The sequence below is a fragment of the Mobula hypostoma genome, chromosome 20 (genome assembly GCF_963921235.1).
Source record: "Mobula hypostoma chromosome 20, sMobHyp1.1, whole genome shotgun sequence".
Taxonomy (NCBI): domain Eukaryota; kingdom Metazoa; phylum Chordata; class Chondrichthyes; order Myliobatiformes; family Myliobatidae; genus Mobula; species Mobula hypostoma.
Window position 1 is genome coordinate 21,306,027 of NC_086116.1, and position 24,215 is coordinate 21,330,241.

The window sequence follows — 24,215 nt, forward strand, 5'->3', positions numbered from 1 at the left end:
GACCGTTGATGCCAAATGGAGTGCTTTAAGTATCTCAGAAACCGCTGATCTCCTGGCATTTTCACACAACTCTCTCTGGAGTTAAAAATCAAAAATAAACATCCAGTCAGCGGCAGTTCTGCAGGCAAAAATGCCTTGTTAGTGAGAATCGACAGACTGTATCAAGCTGACAGGAAGTTGACAGTAACTCAAATAATTACACGTTACAGTGGTGTGTAGTGGAGCATCTCCAAACACACAAAATGTCAAACCTTGAAGACATTAGGCTACAGCAGCAGAAGGCCACGTTCATTAATTCAGTGGCCATTTTATTAGATGCAGGAGATAGCTAATAAAATGACTACAGAGTGCATCTGGGAGTGTTTCAGAAATTCAGTGTTAATGCCTTGATGACTGCTGTGAGTAATTCAGCATGATGTTCATGGGACATTTAAAAGTTTGTTTTCCTTTCTTTGGAATTCCTCATTCATTAGTTAACATAATACTATGGAAGGGCATAAGCCATAATCGAAATGGGGAAATTTGAGGTGGAATTATAGGTGATAAAGTCACGCATATTAAAAAATATTGGGCATAGTCTGCCACGATAGCGTAGCAGTTAGTGCGACACCATTGCAGATGGGGCGTTCCGAAGTTTGGAGTTCAATTCTGTGGAATGTGTGGGTTTCCCCCAGGTACTCCAGTTTCCTCCCACAGTCCAAAGATGTACCATGTAGGTGAATTGGTCATTGTAAACTATGCTTACAGTAGGTGAGGGTCAATCGTGTCTGTTAGGGGTTTGTGGCTCGAAGGGCCGGAAGGTCAGGGGTTCCTGGGGCGGGGTGACCAGAAAGGCCAACTTGGTGCCGCATTCCTAAAATAAAACAAAACCTAGTCAGGGGCTTGCTGGTCCCTTCATTTGAATGATATTTAATGTGGTAGATTTTGTGAGCGAGTAAGCAGTATCTGAACTGCATGCTCTATTAAGTAATAATTTACTTTAGCAAAGATTTCAACCTCAAACAAAGTTTGGAACAGGTTATCAATTCTGCACCATGGCAGTTTTATTTATACTGCTGTGATAGAATTTCAGCAGATGAAAAGCTTTTGGTGAAGTTTGGCTTGGCATTCCAGCACAAAATCAAAACAGACAGGACACTGCTGGACGCAGTGGATTTCCCTTTGGAACCATCTTCATAGGGTGGATGTGTTCTGTGGTTCTGCACTGCTTCAGTTCCTCTTTCTCTCATTACAGACTCCCTGAATTGAATTAGAATATAGTGTATAATCCAAATGCACTCAGTAACCACTTTATTAGGTACCTAATAAAGTGGCCACTGAGTGTCTGTTCATGGTCTTCAGCTGCGATAGCCCATCCACTTCAAGGATCGACATGTTGTGCATTCAGGGATGCTCTTCTGCACACCACTGTTGTAATGTGCGTTTACTTGAGTTACTGTCACCTTGAACCAGTCTGGCCATTCTTCTCTCATTAACAAGGCATTTTTACTCCACAGCATTGCTGCTCACTGGATGACTTTTGCATCATTCTCTGTAAACTCTAAAGACTGTGCAGCCCACCCTGGCCACCCTCAGGGTCGCTCGGCTCGCTGTCGTCTAGCGAAACAGCCTCGGCCCCGCCAAAATGGGTAATTCGTTTGTGTGGATGCTGTGTGAGGTACCCCACCCCGCCCAAATAACAGACAATACACCAGATACAATTAAATGATTTACAGTTTATAGATATTACTGGAACCATATAATTAAGAGAGAATAAAATATAAAAAGAAAATAAAAGGCACCACACTTATCGAAGTTCAATCTCTTCGTGCACAAAAACCGTTGGAGCTCAAGGACCTTCTTCTTCACCCTGCGACCCCCTCAGGCCACCTCGACCGGCCGCCTGGGACCAACAACAGTGGTCGACCAGACGCTCCACACAAGTCCGTCTCTGTCTCCTCGCCGAACGCCCTCCTCGGGGTCTGACCCCGTTAGCGGATATCACAGCACATCGTCCATCCTCTGTCTCGCTCTCCCGCCTTCTGCCCCAAAACTCCGCGCATACAGTATCTTCAAATACACCAAAACCATAACAACTATCCCAATTGGTTAATAGCACTTTCTTATCACACTCTAAAGCAAAAACAAGCTGCTAGCGCAAACTTTCTCTGTGTTTAACACAATAAAGCCGCATTCCCCAGATTAATATAACAAAGATGCCATTTTAATTAGCCTCCGCAGTAACATAAAAGTCGAAACCCCCTTACACTGTTCTGTGAGAAAATCCCAGGAGATCAGCAGTTTCTGAGATACTCAAATCACCCAGTCAGGCACCAACAATCATTCCATGGTCAAAGTCACTCAGATCACATTTCTTACCCCTTCTAATGCTTGGTCTGAACAACAATTGTGTTTGTGTGTTTATGTGTGTTTATGTGCGTGTGTGTGTGTGTGTGTGTGTGTGTGTGAGAGAGAGAGAGAGAGAGCAAGAGAGAGATGCTCTGGATCTCCAGTATCTGCAGAATCTCTTGTGTAACTGAATCTCTTCACCATGTCTGCATGTGTGTATACATTAAGCTGCTGCCACATGATTGGCTGATTAGATATTTGTATTAATGAGCAGGTGAACAGATGTACCTGATAAAGTGATGTCTGAGTGTATATCTCATTCAATCCACTCCTGTCTAATCGTCCATAGACCAAGCCCTGTAGTTTTAATATCCCCTCCTAGCCTAAATCACACTGTGATTCCTGCAATATTTAATATCCCAACCAGTATATGTTCAATCTACTCCCACTCTGTTTCCTGATGGGTATTTCCTTTAAGAGTGTTTCAAAGTGGTTCTCATAATTTGGGCAAGGTGGTTCATTTTTAGTAACCCATTGACTCCACAGATGTGAACCAGGTACAGGGTCTTGACAACTGGGAGCAAACAGGGAAATGAGGTTTGTAAGCCTATGGACACGCGAGCTCTCACGGAAAATTTCCAGATGTGAAACCATATTTAGACTGTAAAAGGCAGAGAGGAGCCAGTGTAGCTCACTAAGGACAGTGGGTGATAGAAATTGGTGCAGGATGGATTATGTGCAACATGCCATCAACTCGAACAAACTATCTTCCCTGTGCAGATGCTGTTTTTGGCCTCTTCTGTTTTTATTGCAGATTTCGAGCATTCTTAGTAAAAGACCCAAATCCTATGATAGGATTGGACAACTTAAAACTGAAAAAGCCAAAAGGATGAGTGATTGATGAGGAGAAGTCTGAAAGAGTTGTATCCAATGGCAACAAAGGTGTTGAGAGGCAAGGGTTGAGACAGAACAGGCATTATGGATGTGGAAGTAGGTCGATTCAGTGGATGTTAAATTAATTAGAAGCTCAACTGAGAATCAATTAGCATGGTTTATTAGTCTTGGCAAAGTAAGCCCTCCTATATTTGTGCAACGCTATGTTTTACATTCCTGTGACAGTGTGGCTATATCATATTTTTGCAAGAACACATCAAAAGCGAGATTTGAGAAAATCTTATTTTCTAACATTTTAGCTGTGGGTTTGATGTTTCTCCCTGAAAACGACTTCCATGTTCTTTCTTTCTTTCGTAGTTATCTGGAGGAGACAAGTCTCAGAGCTATATATGGATACATTGATAATAAACGAACCTTTGAACCTTTGCATTTGATTTATCTGAGGTAGGTACCCGTGTCTCTGTTGACTTAAATCACTTCCAACAGTGAAGCTAATTAACAGTCAATCAAAAGAAAATGGCAGCATGTTGGTAGTTGATCTGATGATATCCTGTGCAGGAGAATTTTTAAAGTGGAAAAGCCATTACAGTAGGACAGTTCCACTCTCAGTCTCAGTCCGGGTTCAGAGGTTTGAGTGGTCGTCACAAACTGGAGTCATCCTTGGTTGCAGTGGCTAACTATGACTTCCGTGCCTTGCAATGCCCTTCACTCTCCACGAAGCATCACAGAGATGTCTTTTTGGCTGCTGGATCTCATTGTAATTCTCATCTGCCCAGTCCGCCAGAGCTGACTTCACATGTTATGATCGGCAGGTCCCTACTTCACTGGGGTATAAGGCCCACCGGCAACCCTAACTTGTTCAAGCGGAGAACCAGCGTGTGGCCACTGTCGCATGCGAACAGCTATTTGGAGCCACAGATGAAAGCTGGGTGTCCGGTGAGGACCAAAGCAGGGTGAGCTGCCCCAGAACGGACATGACAAGCTCCTTCACCGGAGGTGAACACCCCATGCACGGCAGCGTACACTAAATGAATTCCTCCATCAATAACTATTAGAAGCTAATACACAGTTTAATAATACTGTTGTAGCATTGGTGTGTTCTAATTTGTTCTGTATTTCATTTGAATACATAATCAGTTTCTCAGTTAAACAGCAGTTTTTCTTTTTCATGCCTTTTTAACTATTGCCAGTTAATCGGGTCAAAATGTACTGATCCCAATTAACCAGACTCTACCATAATTAATAATCAAGCAGAAGTCCCCCTGGAGCCCTACTGGTAACATAAAACTGTCTAAAATTCACCCATTAGTTATTACACATTGCATCATTCCACTGAGCTAAATTCTGATCAGGCTTGTCACTCCCTCTTGGCTTCATGGGTTTTTGCTTTTTTGACCAACCTACTATTTGGGACCTTAAAAAACACTTGCTGTCCCTTTCTAAATGAGGACTTACGCAGTCCCTTAGGTTTGATTTCAATAGTTTGCTCAAACACTTTAGTTAAACTAACTGGCCTGTAATTACTCAGTTTATTCCCATCTCACTTTTTTAACATTAATATAAAGATGGTAGTGTTCTAATCCTAAGGCATCATTTGTATCATTAGGGTAGATTGGAAATTGATGTTCAGAGCCTCTGCAATTCCCTCTCACTTCTTTTAATTTGCTGGAAGCATCTCATTTCACAGATTTATCAACTTCATTAAACCATGTAATGCTTCTGTTTTTTTGTATGATGACCCAATGTTTCACATCCTTCCTCTTTAACTAAGACATCAGCATTATCCTTCTATTTTTTTTTTGAAGATGGTTACAATTATTCATCTTTGCCCGGACATCCAGCTCAACACAGAGGTGACCTTGTTGTCCCTTTGAGGTCGTACTCTATAAGAATACTGATATATTCCATTTGTAAGTATTTAATGGAGAAATTGTCCTCTATGGATAAGTTTATTGATTCTCATTTCAGATCAGAAAGATTGAAATGCACGCGAAATAACAGAACTGTAAATATTCCACCACCAAAATGGAGCTTGATCGGAAACAATATCTTCAGCTTTTAAGAAATTCTTATTAGGTTTGATTTAGGATAATCAACATAAATATGTTTATCATCTAGATAACTTCTCAAAATTAATTTCTATATTTCATTTTCAATATTCCTAAAGGGGAAGAGTGAGCAGCCATAAGTTATGTTACATGCTGGTACCAATGATATTGGTAGGAAACGGAAGGAGGTCCTGAACAGAGAATACAGGAAGTTAGGCAGAAAGCTGAAAAGCAGAACCTCCAGGGTAGTAATCTTGGGATTGCTCCCTGTGCCACATGGCTGTGAGGGTATGAATACAATGATTTGGCAGATCATGTGGCTGAGAGGTTGGTGCAGGGAGCAGGTTTCAGATTTCTGGATCATTGCAATCTTTTCTGGGGAATGTATAACCTGTGATGGGGGAACCAAAAAAATGGATGGATAAACCTAATAAGTATTTTACGTCAGTCTTCACTGTAGAAGACTCTAACAGCATGCAGAAAATTCGACAGTGTCATAGGGCAGAAGCGAGTGTAGAAGGTGTTTAGTAAGCTGAAAGGTCTGAAGGTAGATAAGTCACCTGCACCAGATATACAATGTACCAGGGTTCTGAAGGAGGTCACTGAAGAGACTGTGGAAACATTTAAGAATCGCTATTCTGGAATGTTTCTGGAGGACTGGAGAATTGCAAATTTCACTCCACTCTCTACACTCTCTAAGAAGGGGGGAAGGCAGGAAATTATAGGCCAGTTAGCCTGACTTCAGTGCTTGGGAAGATATGGGAGTCCATCATTAAGGATGAAGTTTCAGTTTACTTGGAGGTACATAGTAAAGTAGGCCAAAACCAGCATGGTTTCCTTAAGAAGAAATCTGTTGACAAATCTGTTGGAATTCTTTGAGGAAATAACAGGCAGGATACTCAGTGGATGTTCACTTTGATATTCACAAGACCTTTACAATGTGCTGCACATGAGGCTGCTAACAAATTAAGAACCCTTTGTATTGCAGGAAAGATACTAGCATGGATAGAAGAATGGATGACTGGCAGGAGGTGAAGAATAGGAATAAAGGGAGCCTTTTCTGGTTGGCTGCCGGTGACTAGTGGTGTTGGGACCAGTTCTTTTCACATTACTTCAATGAATTGGATGATAGGATTGATGGCTTTGTGGCCAAATTTCCAGTCAATATTAAGATAGGAGGTTGGGGACATAGTATAACAGAAACAGAAAGGCTGCAGATGGAATTAGACAGATTGGTTGAATGAGAGTGACAGATGGAATGTAGTGCAGAGAAGTGTATGGTCATGCATTTTGGTACAATTTTCTAAATGGGGAGAAATTCAAAACTCAGAGGTGCAAAGGGACTTAGGACTCCTTCTCTAAAAAGCTTTTCAAAAGGTCATCTTTGGTTTGGTAGATAAATATGTGTAGCAGCTAGAATATAACTTGTTTACACTCTTGGCATCTACAGGACTTGACTTCAACATAATTGATTGTCTTGGTGTCTCCATTTCCACAATTTAATTCCACTTCCACCTCTTCAGTTAAGTCTTCTTTGCAGCATTGGCATGAATAGTCCATGCTGTTGGTTTTGATATTGTACCTTGAAAAATGGTTACAAAAAAGATGGAGAACAAATTTATTAATATTACAGTGTTAAATGAATCCATTGTTGCACAGCCATTAATGAATAGTTTTAATTGCATTATTTCAGTATTCTAGCTTCTTAACTGCTACCAAAATGTTCCTGTTAATGTCGCTGTTCCGAGTTTGATTCAGTCGGTAAGTCTGATGCTATGCGGCAAATTACAGTCAAGGGTGAAGGAAAACCTGAGGTGCAGAAACACTACTTTACCACAAAATTATTAAGGAAAATTCTGTGGTCAACAATGAGCTACAAACAAGATGCTGGACAAACTCAATGGGTCAAACGGCAGTCAGTCAAACTTTACAGTACTGTGCAAAAACTTAAGGCACATATATATAGCTAGAATGCCTAAGATTTTTGCACAGTACTGCAGTAGTTTTATTTATTGCACTGTACTGCTGCTGCAATAAAGAAACAAATATTATGACATGCAAGAGATGATAAACTTGATTCTGATATGGGTCTCTACTGTGGACTGAAAGAGGGAAGGGGGACAGGGAGAGGGGAATCATGGTTGGGAAAAGGGGAAGGGAGAGGGGAGGGAGTGCGAAGCACCAGAGAGACATACTGTAATGATCAACAAACCAATTGTGACCTTTCCGAATCCTTCTTATTAACTTAAAATATATGAATAGAGGAGTGGAGTTGACGACATTATTGAACGTGTTCGATTTAAGATAATGGTCTAGCCTTGTTTTGTTCCATTTGCTTTTTTTTGGGGTTTAGTATTTAGTTTTTATTTGTTTCTTTTTGGGGGTTTTCTTTGTATTTTTTTCTTTTTATTTCTTTTTTCTCTATGATTATTTATATCAAGAGTTTGGAAGGCTATTATACTTGTATTATTTGAAATCTTTTCTGTATATGCTTACCAACAATAAGATTATTCCAATCTCTCTGTATCAACATTGTTATTCTGTTTATAATTTTGGAAAATTAATAAAAAGATTTAAAAAGAAAGAACAAACCAATTGTTTGGAAGGAAATGACCTTGCATGATGTCTCAGGGCTGGGTGTGTCTTCACCTGTGCCACTCTCCCTGTCCCGGCACTCCTCTGCCACCTGTCCCACTCCCTTCCCATAATGCTCCACCCTCACGATTCCCAACATCCTTTGCTCCCGTCAGATTTACAAACTTGCCCTCTGCTCCACATTGACAAATATACTACTGTGCAAAACTCTTAAGCATCCCAGCTATATATATGTACCCAGGACTTTTACACAGTACTGTACTCATCTTAAATTCTTCATGTAAGCAGCTTTGAAAGGTCTGGTTTTAGAATAGGCATCCAAGTAGAAGGTACTTGGTGAAGTTATGCATACAATTATCTCTACTCCACCTTTAAATTAGTAAAATTTACCCCGAGTTCTTGCAGTGAGTATTACCAGATTACAGACTACAATAGTTACTATCAGGGAAGATTGTTAAGTGTAGAACAGATTGCATTACAATTTTGAGGAACATTTCGGTGATGGGCGTGGATAAACATGATGAAGTTTGAGGTGTTCAACAGAGGTAATACCTATGGAACAGATTTTTGTTTTTTTTTTGTAATTTATTGAGATAAAGTGAGGAATAGGACCTCCCGGCTCTTCGAGCTGTACTGCGCAGCAACCCCCGATCTTAACCTTTTTAAGCTAATTTAGCGTAATATTACCGCAGCACCAGCTGTAAGATTAGTATTCAATTCTCACCACTTCTGGTAAGGAACTTGCATTCTTCCTGTAGCCATGTGCCTCTGTTCCCTCCCACTTTCCAAAGATGCATAGTTAGGATTAGTGAACTGTAGACATGCTATGTTGATGCCAGAAGTGTGGGCCACTCAGCATAGTCCTCGCTAATTTGATTTGACGCAAACATCAAATCATTTCGCTGTATGTTTCGATGTATACCTGACAAATAAAGCTTTATACTTAAAATTTAATGAAACTCACTTACCTACTTGCTGATGAACAATGCCCTGAACATTGTTGTGCTAAAAATGTTGCATTGCATTTTTCATATGTTATTGTTTCATTAAAGCTACTGAGTCTGCAGAGTTCTGAGGAAGGGAAAACACAAATCACACTGTTCAGTAGTTCAGTGATTCAATTTAATAGCAGAGAATGTATATAGTATACAACCTAAAATCCTTACTCTTCACAGACATCGACAAAACAGAGACAAAAAAAAACAAGGAATGAATGACAGAAGAACATTAGCCCCCCTCCCACTGATGCACAAGCAGCAGGAAGAGCATCAACCTTCCCCCCATTTACCTCAGCAAAAGTATCGGTCCTCCCACCACCCACCATAGCAAACCCCCAAAGACTGTGATCTAACGTCCATCAAAACCTACTGTCCATCTTAGCACTTCGATGCCTCAACAAATTTGTATGCTTCTACTTGATTTTAAATTCATAACCTATTTCTTTTCCACAAGCACAAAATTGGCAGTAAGCTAGAAAATAAGTTAACAATGCATTCAGATGTAATACTGTAGTCTAAGACTGAACACAAGGATGAACATAATCGAAAAGATCTCTGTGTCAAAAACCTCAAACGAAATCATGATTTTATTATCAGCAAGTTAGCAAGAAAACAGAAAAAAAATGCATTCCAAAAATACAAAATGCTGGAGGAACTCAGCAGGTCAGGAGGCATCCATGGAAATGAACAAACAGTCGATGTTTCAGGCTGAGAGCACTGTAAAGGAAGGAGGAAGATGCCAGAATAAAAAGGTGCCAGGAGGGAGATTAGTGGCAAGGGAAGAATGGACAAGGGAATCATGGAGGGAGCAATCCCTGCAGAAAACGGAAAGAGGGGGTGGAGGTAAAGATGTATTTAGTGGTAGGATCCTTAGGTCTTTGCTCATGATGTTCAAAGCCCTCAGCATTGTTGGCTGAGGCAGCTAAATTCTTTTCCAATAACCATACAAACACACTGTGTTGATTCACAATAGGAAATACCTCAACTTCAATAAGATGCTATGGAAGAGAGAGGTAGTGAGTCCATTCCCAGAAAGTACATATCATCTTTATGAAACTAAAGAAAGGGTGCAGAGGAGATTTACAAGGATGTTGCCTGGATTGGGGAGCATGCCTTATGAGGATAGGTTGAGTGAACTCGGCCTTTTTTCCTTGGTGCGACAGAGGATGAGAGATGACCCGATAGAGATGTACAAGATGATGAAAGGTATTGATCATGTGGATAGTCAGAGACTTTTTCCCAAGGCTGAAATGGCTAACACAAGAGGACACAGTTTTAAGGTACTTGGAAGTAGGTACAGAGTAGATGTCCTGGGTAAGATTTCTACACAGAGATTGGTGAGTGCATGGAATGGTCTGCTGGTGAAAGTGGTGGAGGTAGACACAATATGGTCTTTTAAGAGGCTCCTGGAAAGGTACATGGAGCTTAGAAAAATAAAGGCTATGGGTAACCCAAGGTAAAGTAAGTACTTGTTCAGCACAGCATTGTGGGCTGAAGGGCCTGTATTGTGCTGTAGCTTTCCTATGTTCCTAGCTCTGAAATTGTAATGGAAAAAAATCCTTTTTAACAAAAAAAGGAACAGGATTTACTTGGATTAGAAAGCCAAAAAAATTGAAATCGTTACATAGAAACATAGACTGCCAAACCATTCTTTAAAGAATAAAATAAAATGAATAGCACATCTGGTGCTCATCATGGATTTTTGGAATACTGTGAATATTGCAATTCATGTGAAAGATTGGCAAAAGGTTTTCATCATATTACACCAGCTGACTGAAATCAGTCTGAGAGTTCCCTCCCAATCAATAAAAGTGTGAGTCCTTGTTTAAGTATTCCACTGCTCAATTTTTACAATAGTATTAAAAGTTTTAAATAAATTTTGTAACAAACTATTAATGTCTATGTAAAAGAATTAAAAACATACCTAGTTCATTGCACTTAAAACAGCAACGATCAATATAGATTCTGTGAGACTATAAGTAATGAAATATTAATTAGACAATATAGTAAATATTGATCTTTATTTGTAAACAACTTTTAATGAATGCACAATCTTACTTCAAAGAATTATTATTTTCAATTGTACGCTATAAAATTATCACATATTTCTTCATAATAAGCTTTGTTAAATAAAGACTGGGGAGCAGCCAATACCTGCCAAAAGAACATCTGCAGGCATTCTGACCTCTGCAAGGGACTGGCAGCTGTTGGTGGACCTCGAAGGGCAGCTGAAGGTCCCCAACCATATCGCAGCCACCACCCTGCGACCAGACATTGTCCTAGTGTCTGAGTCTACTAAGCAAGTGGTGCTGATGGAGCTGACAGTCCCATGGGAAGATAGCTTGGAGGAGGCCTTTGAAAGGAAGCTCTCCAAGTACGCAGGACTGGTCAGCAACTGTCAGCAGGCTGGATGGAGAGCGAGGTGTCTCCCAGTGGAGGTTTGTTGTAGGGGATTCATAGCCCGTTCTTTAGTTAGAGCCTTCAGCATTTTGGGCATCGAGGGAGAGAGGAAGAGGAGAGCCATCCGCAGTACCACCGATGCGGCAGAGAGGGCCTCAAGATGGCTGTGGCTCAAAAGAGGGGAGCCATGGATTCATAAGTAGCTAGCCATCTGGACACAAGCTGGGGTCTGATCAGCCCCGGCTGGGTCACCTGGAGGAGGTTGTATGATGTTGAAAGACCCGAAACACCCAATGATTCCAGGAACATCACTGAAGATGTGTCCAGAAGCATCAATAGATGTATGCACTCAGTATTTCACCAGACAGATAGCAATAGATTGTTATTTTACTGCAGGTTTAATATCCATATTGGAATAAATGCCTTATTGAAATGAATCAAGGCCCGGAAGTCTGATGAAGTTTATATAGATTCACAATGGCTTGGATTTTGTGGTGAGCAGCAGACAATAGGGCTTTCTGATGGACTGAAGGAAAGATAAGAGCCCATGGTATTAGAGGAAAGATACTAGCATGGACAAAAGATTGGATGATGTGCAGAAGGCAAAGAGTAGGAATGAAGAGGGCCTTTTCCAGTTGACTGCCAGTGACTAGTGGTGTTCTGCAGGGGCAGGTAGTGCTGTGGAAGCAGAAAGTTTGCAGAAGGATTTGGACAGATTAGGAGAATGGACAAAGAAGTGGCAAATGGAATATAGTGTAGGGAAGCGTGAAAGGGCCGTGCACTTCAGTAGAAGGCATAAATGTGCAGACTATCTTCTAAATGGGGAATGAATTCAGAAATTGAAGGTGCAAAGGGTCTTGGGAGCCTTATTGCAGGATTCTGTAGAAATGTACTTGTAGGTTGAGTTGGTAGGAAGGTAAATGCAATGTTAGCATTAATCTTGAGAGGACTAGAAAATAAAAACAAGGATGCAAAGCCTTTATAAGGCATTGCTCAGATCATTTGGAGTACAGCTAATTGGATGATCAGTTAATCAGGGCAGCCACTTATTTGGGACAACCTTTAAAGAACAAAAGCTAAGTGGGAAAATAGCTAGGATTCCCTTTATTTACTTGGGACACTATGCCATTTATTTGGGACAGGAAACTTTCACCAAACAGTTTCTAACTAGCATCAGTACCATGCACTTTTGATACCTTTAGACAGAGTCCTGCGCTTAAAGTAAACTGTCTTTAAATAGCATCAGTTGCTGTGCATATGTTATGTTATTAACTCCCCTGAATCTTGAGGCTATGTCCCCTAGCTCTAGTCTCACCTACCAATGGAAACAACTTTCCTGCCTCTATCTTATATATACCTTTCATAATTTTATATGTTTCTATAAGATCTCATCTCATTCTTTTGAATTCCAGTGAGTTCAGTCCCAGGCAACTCAATCTCTCCTCATAGTCTAACCCCCTCATCTCTGGAATCAACCTGGTTAATCCTTTCTGTATCGCCTCCAAAGCCAGTATATCCTTCCGCAAGTAAAGAGACAAGGACTGCATGCAGTATTCCAGGTGTGGCCTCACCAACACCCTGTACAACTGCAACATAACCTCCCTGCTCTTAATCCCTCTAGCAATGGAGGCCAACATTCTTTGCCTTCTTGATAGCCTGCTGCATCTGCAAACCAACCTTTTGTGATTCATGAACAAGTACTCCCAAGTCCCTCTGCACAGCAGCATGCTGCAAGCATTTAACATTTAAATAATAATCTGCTCTTCCATTTTTCCTTCCAAAGTGAATGACCTCTCACTTACCAACATTGTACTCCATCTGCCAGACCCTTGACCATTCACCTATCTATATCTCTCTGCAGACTCTGCATATCTTCTGCACAATTTGCTTTTCCACTCAACTTAGTATCATCAGTAACTTAAGATACACTACACTCGGTCCCCTCTTCCTGACCGTTAATGTATATCGTTAACAGTGGCGGGCCCAGCACCAACTCCTACGGCACACCACTCACCACTGATTGCCAACCAGAGTAACACCCATGTATCCCAATTCTCTGCTTTCTATTGGTTAACCAATCCTCTATCCATGCTACTACGTCACCCTCAACTCTATGCATGCTTATCTTATGGATAAGTCGTTATGAGGCACCTTATCGAACGCCTTCTGGAAATCCAAGTAAATAATGTCCACCTGTTCCCCTCTATCCACTGCGATCGTTACGCCTTATGCTTTGAGATATAAGGAGAGGCTATATAGGCCATGACATATTTCCTGGAGCAAAGAGGCTGAGGTGACTTTATACAGGTTTATAAAATTATGAGGAGCATAGATAAGGTGAATAGAGAGTCTTTAGCCCAGGGGAGTTCAAAACTAGAGGTCATAGGTTTGAAAGGAAAGCTGAAAGATTTAATAGGATCCAGAGGGGCAACATTTTCACATCGAGGGTAGCATGTAAATGGAACAAACTGCCAGGAAAGTGGTAGGGGGGTGTACAATCATGACTTATTAAAAATACTTTTGGATAGGACCATGGACAGAAGAAGTATTATAGGCCAAATTCAGGAAAAGAAACTAGCTCATCTGGGTAGTTTGGTTGACATGGTTGAGTTAGCTCAAAGGGCCTCTGTGTTGTGTATTGTTCTGTGACTCAATAATTCTATGACTTGCACAGTAAACCGATGATAACCTTGTTGTCATTCTAAACACAAATTCCAGCCTCATGCTTCAGTGGCTTGTTTATGTTTGAATACCATAAAGGATAGTTTCCCAACCTGTTATTTGCTATGGACCCCTACCATTAACCAAGGGGTCCCTAGACCCCAGGTTGGGAACCATTGCCCTGTTTTCAGAGGATAAATAATTCCCTGTGAAGCAATAAATAACTGGTAATCATCTCTAATTGAAATGTAATTTTAATCTACTCTTTGATCAAATGTTATATCATGTTTTCTAAAATAAATTAATCCCATCAGATGTAAAATATTTATGAGATTCTAAAAATGTGGAATGGCATCTGCTTTTATTAATTTGTAAACTTATAAATAGAAATAATTAGATTTAAAATGCTTAGGTTATTATTAAACACTACACCCATAGTTGATTCAAATAGGGTTCATTCTTAGTTTTACTAAGGTTGACATGCTTATAATGAACACCAGCTCACACGATCTGCTGTAACAACTTTACAGCATTGGTGGCAGGAAAAAAATGTCAACATTTCCAACCGAAACCCTGCCTCAGGAGTGGAGAAGGGGGACAAATATAGGAGGATCCCCCCTTCCCACCCTTTACTTTTTGATCCTCGCTTCACCCATTCTTTTTACCCTAACATTGTACCCCCAGGCCCTCCTTCACCTTACTTAGTCCCCTCCTCCCTCTTCTATCCACCAACTTCACGCTGCCAACCATTCCCCCACCAGCATGTCCTATCTGGTTCCAATGCCATCCGTCTCTGCCTTTTCCTCTAATGGTTCCCATTTTCACTTTCTTTGCTTGTCAGAATTCAGCGCTGGTGTTCTTGCTCATCTCTCTCCAGCAGCTGTCTTCTACCTTCACACTCCTTCACACCTCCCACCTTGCTCCATCTGTTGTTTTCTCTTATTTCCATCATTTTCGTCGTTCACAGTCTTCCAACTACAGCCCCTACCTGGCACTACCTGCCTGTCATTTTAAATCCTTGCTCAGTTCACCAATCACCTTGGAGTCGGTTCTTGACCTCCCATCCCCTCTATGCTGACCATCTGGCCCCTCCACTCTCAGTCCGGAGGCAGGGTTTCAGCTCAAAATGTTGACATCTCTTTCCTCTCAGCAACGCTGCTTGATCCACCGTGTTCTCTCAGCAGATTGTGCGCTGCTCCAGATTCCAGCATCTGTCCTCTCTTATGTCAGCAGTTCTCCCACTTACCTCAGGGCAGTTTTCATTCTGAGTGCAAGACCTGTTATTGATTAAAACTCCGTACTGAGTACATGAATAGGAAATACATGGATCATTCGGATCATCCCATGAGTCACCATCCTGTAAACAAAACCAGGTCAGTGAGAATACATGCTGGATATTTCATCACTATTAAAAATACACCATGTCCAACTATTTTATCTCAATGTTGGTGGGAAAAATAAATTGCTTTTATGGTCTCACTACAGTAAAAATGTAATAAAATATCACCCAGAAAACTTACGGAGCAAATTTTGTGCTTGATTAAATGTAAAAATATTATGAGCCCTAAATTTTCTCCACCATGGTCTGAACACAAGGTACAGTCAGAGAGAAGTACAGGCAACACACACAAAATGCTGGAGGAACTCAGCAGGTCAGGCAGCATCGATGGAAAAAGAGTAAACAATCAACGTTTCGGGCTGAGACTCTTCATCAGGACTGGAGATAAAAGATGAGAATTCAGAGTAAGGAGGTGGGAGGAGGGGAGAAAGAAATACAAGGTGGTAGGTGATAGGTGAAACCGGGAGAGGGGGAGAGGTGAGGTAAAGTGCTGGCAAATTGATTAGTGAAAGAAGTAAAGGGCTGGAGAAGGGGGAAAGCCATGGAAGAAAGGGAAGGGGGAGGAACACCAGAGGGAGGTGATGGTTGGGTAAGGAGATAAAGTGAGAGAGGGAAATGGGAATGGGCAATGGTGAAAGAGAGGGGGACCGTTACCGGAAATTCGAGAAATCGATATTCATGCCATCAGGATGGAGGCTACCAGATGGTATATAAGGTGTTGCACCTCCAACCTGAGTGTGACTTTATCGCGGTAGTAGAAGAGGCCATGGACTGACATGTCGGAATGGGAATGGGAAATAGAATTAAAATGGGTGACCACTGGGAGATCCCGCTTTTTCTGGCGGATGGAGGGTAGCTGATTGGCGAAGCGGTCTCCCAATCTGCACCAGGTCTCGCCGATATGCAGGAGGCCATACTGGGAGTACAGGATGCAGTAGATGACCCCAAAAGACTACACCTTCACCACTCTCCTCCATCTGGCAGTACTGGTCTTCACTCTCAATCATTTCTCCTTCCTCTCCTCCCACTTCCTTCAAAAAAACAGGTGCAGCCATGGCACCCACATTGGTCCCAGCTATGCCTGCCTTTTTGTCAGCCACATGGAACAGTCTATGATCCAAGCCTACACTGGTGGCCGTCCCCAACTTTTCCTATGCTACATCGATGACTGCATTGGTGCTGCTTCCTGCACTCATGTGGAGCTCGTCAACTTCATCAACTTTGCATCCAACTTCCAACCTGTCCTCAAATTTTCCTAGTCCATCTCCAATACCTCCCTCCCCTTTCTTGATCTCTCTGTTTCTTTCTCTGGAGACAACTTATCTACTGATATCTTTTATAAAACCGCTGATTCTCACAGCTATCTGGACTGTACCTCTTCCCACCATGTTACCTGTAAAAATGTCATCCCTTTCTCTCAATTCCTCCATATCCATTGCATCAGCTGTCAGGATGAGGCTTTTCATTCCAGAACTAAAGAGATATACTCCTTATTCAATGAAAGGGGCTTCCCTCCATCCAACACATTTAGTGTTGGGCACATGGCCAAGGGGTTAAGGCATTCGTCTAGTTATCTCAAGGTCACCAGTTCGAGCCTCAGCTGTGGCAGTGTGTTTGGGTCCTTGAGCAAGGCACTTAATCACACATTGCTCTAGTCTGTGCGAGGAGTGGCACCCCACACAGACTTCCAATCTACGCCTTGTAAAGCATGAAAATGCCTGACACAGGCCTCTCATGGTCTGAGTCAACATTCCCCAGCTCCCCCACTTCATCCACCGTCAATGCTGCCCTCACCCACATCTCTTCTACAAACGTATTTCGCGCACAACTGCCCTCACCCCATCTTCCCTCTGCCACAACAGGGCTAGTGTTCCTCGACCTCAACTACCACCTTACCAGCCTCTGTATCCAGCACATAATTCTCTATAACTTCCGCCATCCCCAGTGGGATCCCACCACCAAGTACTCTTTCCCTCCCCCACTTTCTGCCTTTCACAGGGATCACTCCCTGCGTGATTCCCTTGTCCATTCTTCCCTCCCCACTGATCACTCCCCTGGCACTTATCCTTGCAAGTGGAACAAGTGCTACACCTACCCCTACACCTCCTCCCTCACAACCATTCAGGGCTCCTAATGGTCCTTCCAAGTGAGGCAACACTTCACCTGTGAGTCTGTTGGGGTCACCTACTGTATCCAGTGCTCCCGGTGTAGCTTCCTGTATATCTGTGAGACCTGACATAGATTGGGAGAATGCTTTGCCAAGCACCTACATTCTGTCCACCAGAAAAAGCGGCATTTCCCAGTGGCCACCCATTTTAATCCCACTTTCAATTCTTATTCCAACATATCAGTCCGTGGCCTCCTCTAGTGCTGCAATGAGGCCACACTTAGGTTGGAGGAGCAACACTTTATATTCCGTCTGGGTAGCCTCCAACCTGACGGCATGAACATCGATTTCTTGAATTTCTGGTAATGACCCCCCTGTCCCTCACCAATCCCAATTCCTAGTTCCCCTCTCAGCTCATCACCCTTCCCTTTCTTCCGTGGCCTTTGTCCTCCCCTATCAGAATCCCCCTTCCCCAGTCCCTTATCCCTTTCACCAATCAACTTCCCAGCTCTTTATTTCACCCCTCCCACTCTCAGTTTCACCTATCACCTACTACCTTGTATTTCTTCCTCCCCTCCCTCCACCTTCTTACTCTGACCTCATCTTTTTTCTCCAGTCCTGATGAAGGATCTCAGCCTGAAACATCAACTGTTTTCTCTTTTCCACAGATACCACCTGGCCTGCTGAGTTCCTCCACCATTTTGTGTGTGGTGCTTGGATTTCCAGCATCTGCAGATTTTCTCTTGTTTATTATAGAAAAGCACTCACACAGGCCCTTTGGCCCATTTAATCTGTGCTGACACATTTAAACCATTTAAAATAAGCAGAATACTTCACTTCCTCAGGTTTTTGTGTGCCTTGTATCTACTCCAGAGAACTATGGGTACTATTTTGTAATCTATTTGTCCACACAAAAAAGAACATTTTAATCTAGAAGGCGGCTTAGGTATGGGGGAGCTATTATACACCTGGCTACCAGGTTTCTCTTGATCCAGCAAAGTGTTTTAGCAGAGGACCAGGATCATTTTCTTGGAATTCCTCCACATGTCAGTGCCCCTCTGTCATTGTGGGAAGAAGGCTGGAAGGTTCTAAACAACCTCAGACTGAACTCGGATAACATATAGTGGCAATGAAATTCTTCCTCGATTGAATGTTGTAAATGAAATCTACAGTGACATAGTGAAGTCACTACATCAGGAATTACCAGCTGAAAGTGCAACATCCAAGTGCTACATATATAATGCAATTGAATAACACACACTAAATGCTGGAAGAGCTCAGCACGTCAGGCATCATCCATGAAAATGAATGACAGTCGATGTTTCAGGCCGAGACTCTTCTTCAGGACTGGAGAGGATGCTTGAATAAAATGGTGGGTGGTGGGGGAGGGGGGAGGAGGGTACCTAGAAGGTGATAGGTGAAGCTGGATGGGTTGGAAAGGTAAAGAGCTGGAGAGGAAGGAATCAGATAGGAGAGGAGAGTGGACTATAGGTGAAAGGGAGAGAGGGGGTGCACCAGGGAGAGGTGATAGGCAGGTGAGAAGAGGTAAGAGGCCAGACTCTTCCCCCTTCATTTCCAGTCCTGAAGAAGGATCTCGCACCAAAACATCATTTCCATAGATGCTGCTGGAACTGCTGAGTTCCTCCAGCATTTTGTGTGTGTTTCTTTGGATTTCCAGCATCTGCAGAATTTCTTGTATTCATAATGCATTTAGTGCATGTTACTGAGAGAAAAGAAATTCCAAATACGTTTTTCCAGTCATTTAAAGAAACACACATTTTTTGCCCAATTGGGATACAGAACATGAAAACTGCATTAGGACTTCTACATTTGTAAATGAGGAAGCAAAGCAAAGGTTCTCTTGTTAAGATACTTTTTAATGTTCTGAATTGTTCTTAATTAATAGAAGTGTTTATAATAATTTGCTTTTGCCTAATTAAATTTATCTAATTTGAATTTATCTAGGATTTTGCAATCAGGTTGCTTTTAATATTGTTTTTGGTAGGTGACTGTCAGGAGAAAAGATGACTAATATGCTCAGCTTCAAGAAGGAATACTTTGTGATATCTCCTCTCGGGTTTCCCTTAATTCCACTTTCTTCTATGTAAACAAGCAAAACAAAGCTACTAACAGAGAGTTCAGGTGTGATTTCTGAGTGGAAATTTATCGTTGACAAGACATGATCAATCCATGTTGTTGTCAATGCCAAGTTTTGACTTGAGCAGAAAAACAAAAAAAAATTGTGGCTGTTTATATTAAAGTTCAAATGTTGAAAATTTATTATCAACGTGTATATACCATATATAACCTCAACATTCATCATCTGGCAAGCACCAACAGGACAGAAAAAACACACATCTTAAAACCGGACAAACATGAATGAGCAGAAGAGAATAAATCATGCAAATAATAAACAGAAATAAACAATAAATACAAAAAGAGCATGAGCTGCAGAGTCCCAGAAAGTGAGTCTATATCTATTCTCAAACAGTGGAATATATAACATTCACTTACTAACCATTTATTTAATTTTTAATTGTTTTTTTCATTACTAGTTTTTTTTTACAGAACAGACCTCAAAAGATGATCATTAAAAATCTGAATTATTTCCTGATCTCTTACCGGTGTAAACTTATTTGAACACTCACCTGTCTTGGCCGTCCAGAATAGTCATGACAAGCTGCAGGAAAGCCAAGAGAATTGCTTATTAACACATATGCAACATATCCATGCTCTTCACAGTATCTTCACAGCAAACTTGATTTTAAGTTACCTGCCAATGAACAGCCTGAGATCTTCAATTAGTCATTAAGAACTGATTGCCTAAATACTCATTCTTGATTGAAGGAATGGAACTGAGTTTCAGTTGCAGAATACAAAGCACTGGCATACAATGTTCAAGGTTCGAAGTATATTTTATTATCAGTGTACATAGAGGTCACTACATACAACACTGATGTTATTTTTCCTGCAGGTGCACTCAGAAAATCTATAGAGTAGCTACAAGTGGGCTCAATGAAAGTTCAAGTCGAGCATAGAAGACAATAAACTGTGCAAATGTAAATATAAATAGAAAGCAATAAATAACAAGAACATGAAATAACAAGATAAAGAGTCCTTAAAGTGAGATCACTGGTTGTGGGAACATCTCAACAGATGAGTGTAGTTATTGCCTTTGGTTCAAGAGCCTGATGGTTGAGTGGTAGTAACTGTTATTGAACCTGGTGATGTGGCAGCAGCAAGAAAAGAGCATGGCCGGGTGTTGACGATCTCTGATGATGGATGTTGCTTTCCTATGACAGCTTTTCATGCAGGTGTGCTCAGTGGTTGGGAGGGTTTTACCCATGATGTACTGAGCTGAATCTGCTACGTTTCGTAGGATTTTCCGATGTGGTGCATCCAGAGCCACTGACAGTTAACACATTTTCATGCATGTATTACCAAGCAGCAAAAAAAAAACAATAACTCTGGATAATGTAAGAGCATCAGAGTTGAAATTACACTCTGGTCTATTGTTTCTTGCATTGTGGCTAATCTCAGATTGAAGATGCATATTTAAGTTATTGTCTAACACATGGAAAAGACATTTTCTTTAATCTAACGATAACGATGCGATATTTTTCTGGGCCACCTGCCTGCCTGATGGCAATGAATATCAGGCAGAGTAATTTATAGCTCATGCTCTAGGCTTCTATATGTCTGCTGTGGCCAGATGTATCAATATTCTCAACTAGGAAGAGATGCTGCCAAGTGAAGTGGGTCGCATGACTAATGAATGGACCAAAATCGCTGGTCACCTGCATTTGAACTGTGTTTTGTCCAGTATGGTGCTGGGTTACATTTTTCCCCTCAGGTGGTCAACATGGCCAGCATATCTCAAGATTTCTCCCAGTCCTAGTGGCCTGACAATGTCTTCAGAATATGGCTTTGGCTGCCATGCAGGACCCTCCTCTATGCCAGTGACTGAGTACAAATGTAGATAGTGCAAAGAGTTAAACTGTATCGCAGAGGCAAAATACAAAAGGGCAAAGAATGCAGGACTAAAGGTATTGTATTTAAAAGCACATAGCATTCGGAATAAGGTGGATGAACTTGTGGCGCAATTAGAGATTGGTCAGTATGACATTGTGCACATCACTGAGTCATGGCTGAAAGAAGGTCATGGTTGGAAGCTTATTATTAAAAGATATGCTTTGCATCGAAAAGTCAGGCAGAAAGGCGTAGGTGGTGGTGTGGCTGTGCTGGTAAGAAATGGAAGTTACGTCTTTAGAAAGAGAATCAGAATCAGGTTTATTGTCACCAGCATGTGATGTGAAATTTGTTAACTTAGCAGCAGCAGTTCAATGCGATACATAATCTAGCAGAGAAAAAAAAATCAATAAAATAAAACATAATAATAAATAAACAAGTAAATCAATTACGTATATTGAATAGATTTTTTTAATGTGCAAAAACAATGTCTAAAAAAAAGTGAGGTAGTGTCCAAAGTTTCAATGTCCATTTAGGAATCGGATGGCAAAGGGGAAGAAGCTGTTCCTGAATCGCTGAGTGTGTGTCTTCAGGTGACATAAGGTGAGAGAATGTTGAATTTTTGTGGGTGGGGTTTAGAAAGCGTAAAACAACCATTATGGGAATCCTATATAGGCCTCCAAATAGTAGCCAAGATGTGGGGTTGAGATTGCAAAGGATGCTGGAAAAGGCATGCAATATGAGTAATTATACAATTGTAATGGGGGACTTCAATATGCAAGGAGATTGGGAAAATCAGGTTGGTGTTGGATCAAAAGAGAGAGAATTTTTTGAATGCCATTCAGATGGCTTTTTAGAGCTGCTTGTACTTGAGCCTACTCGGGGAAAGACCATCTTAGATTTGGTGTTGTGTAATAACCCAGATTTTATTATTCAGCTTAACATACAGGAACTCTTAGGAGGCAGTGATCATAATATGATTCAATTCATACTGTAATTTGAGAGGGTGAAGCATGAGTCACATGTATCAGTATTGCAATGCAATAAAGGGAAGAATTACAGAGGCATGAAAGAAGACCTTCCCCAGGTTTGTTGGAGGGGGATACTGATGGGGATGTTGATAGAGAAAAGGTGGCTGAAGTTTCTGGGAATCGTTCACAAGGTACAGAATAGATATCTCCCACAGAAGAAGTAGTTCTCAAATGACAGGGGTAGACAACTGTGGCCAACAAGGGAAGTTAAGGACTGCATAAAAGCCAAGGAAAGGGCATATCATGTAGCAAAGCTGAGTGGGATGATTGGGAAGTTTTTTTAATCCAACAAAGGGCATTAAAAAAAAGCTGTAAGAAGGGAAAAGATAAAATATGAAGGCAGGCTAGCCAATAATATAAAGCAGGATACTAAAAGTTTTTCCATTTATATATAGAGTAAAAAGGAGGTTGGGGTTGATATTGGACAACTGGAAAATGATGCTGGTGAGGGAGTAATGGGGAACAAAGGAATGGGAGATGAATTTAACAAGTACTTTGCATCAGTTTTCACTGTGGAAGACACTAACATTGTGCCAGAAGTTTGTGAGTGTCAGGGAGAAGGAGTGAGTGCCTTTGCAATTACAAAGGAAAAAAAGTGCTATGCATACTCAAAGGTATTAAGGTGGATAAGTTACCTGGACTAGATGGACTACATCCCAGAATTCTGAAAGAGGTTGCTGAAGAGATAACAGATGCATTGGTTATGATCTTTCAAGAATCATTTGATTCTAGCATGGTCCTGGACGAATGGAAGATTGCAACTCCACTCTTTAAGAAGGCAGGGAGGCGAAAGGAAGGAAATTATAAGCCAACTGGCCTAACTTCAGTGGTTGGGAAAGTGTTGGAGTTTATTATTAAGGATGAGGTTTCGGGGTACTTGGAGACTAACGATAAAATAAGTCAATGTCAGCATGGTTTCTGTAAAGGGAAATCTTGCCTGACAAATCTGTTAGAGTTTTTTAAGGAAGTAACAAGCAGGGTGGACAAAGGAGAGGCAGTGGATGGCATTTACTTGGATTCTCAGAAGGCATTTGATAAGGTGCCACACAAGAGGTTGCTTAACAAGATAAAATCTTATGGCATTACAGGAAAGATACTGGCACAGATAGAGGAATGACTGACAGGCAGGAGGCAGCGACTGGGAATAAAACGTTGGTTTTTCTGGTTAGTTGCCAGTGACAAGTAGTGTTCCTCAGGGGTCAGTATTGGGACCATTACTTTTCACATTGGTTGTTAGTGATTTATATAGTGGAATTGATGGCTTTGTGGCAAAGTTTTCAGATGATATGAAAATAAGTGAAGGGGTAGGTAATCCTGAAACAGCAATGCAATCGCGAAGGACTTAGACAAATTGGAAGAATGGGCAAAAAAGTGGCAGATGGAATACAGTGTTGGTAAATGTATGATAATACATTTTTGGTAAAAAGAACAAAAGTGCAGGCTATTATCTAAATGGGGACAAAATTCAAACATCAGAGATGCAAAGGGATTAAGGAGTCCTCATGCAAGACTCCCAGAAGGTTAACTTACAGGCTGAATATGTGGTAAAGAAGGCAAATGCAATGTTGGCATTCATTTCAAGGGGAATAGAATATAAAACCAAGTAGATAATGCTGACACTTTATAAGACACTTGGAGTATTGCCTACAGTTTTGGGCCCCTCAACTCAGAAAGGGTGTGTTGTCATTTGAGAGAGTCCAGAGGAGGTTCACAAGGATGATCCCAGGAATGAAATGGTTAACATATGAGAAGCATTTGGCAGCTTCAGGCCTGTACTCACTGGTATTTAGAAGAAAGTGGGGGGGAATCTCATGGAAACCTACCAAATGTTGAAAGGACTAGATA

General features: G+C 41.3%; 1 protein-coding gene across 1 annotated transcript in view; it reads right to left on the minus strand.

The window, feature by feature from the left end:
* Positions 1-5,166: 5,166 nt before the first annotated feature.
* LOC134359598 (mucin-5AC-like) overlaps positions 5,167-24,215 on the minus strand; it is a 196,743-nt gene continuing 177,694 nt past the window's right edge. Inside the window, exons 41-45 of the mRNA XM_063073094.1 lie at positions 20,019-20,050; positions 15,171-15,281; positions 10,788-10,836; positions 8,834-8,936; positions 5,167-6,852 (exon numbers count right to left, since the gene is read on the minus strand). Coding sequence (XP_062929164.1) covers positions 6,684-6,852; positions 8,834-8,936; positions 10,788-10,836; positions 15,171-15,281; positions 20,019-20,050 — 464 coding nt within the window. The 3' untranslated portion in view covers positions 5,167-6,683. The remainder of the gene's footprint in view (positions 6,853-8,833; positions 8,937-10,787; positions 10,837-15,170; positions 15,282-20,018; positions 20,051-24,215) is intronic.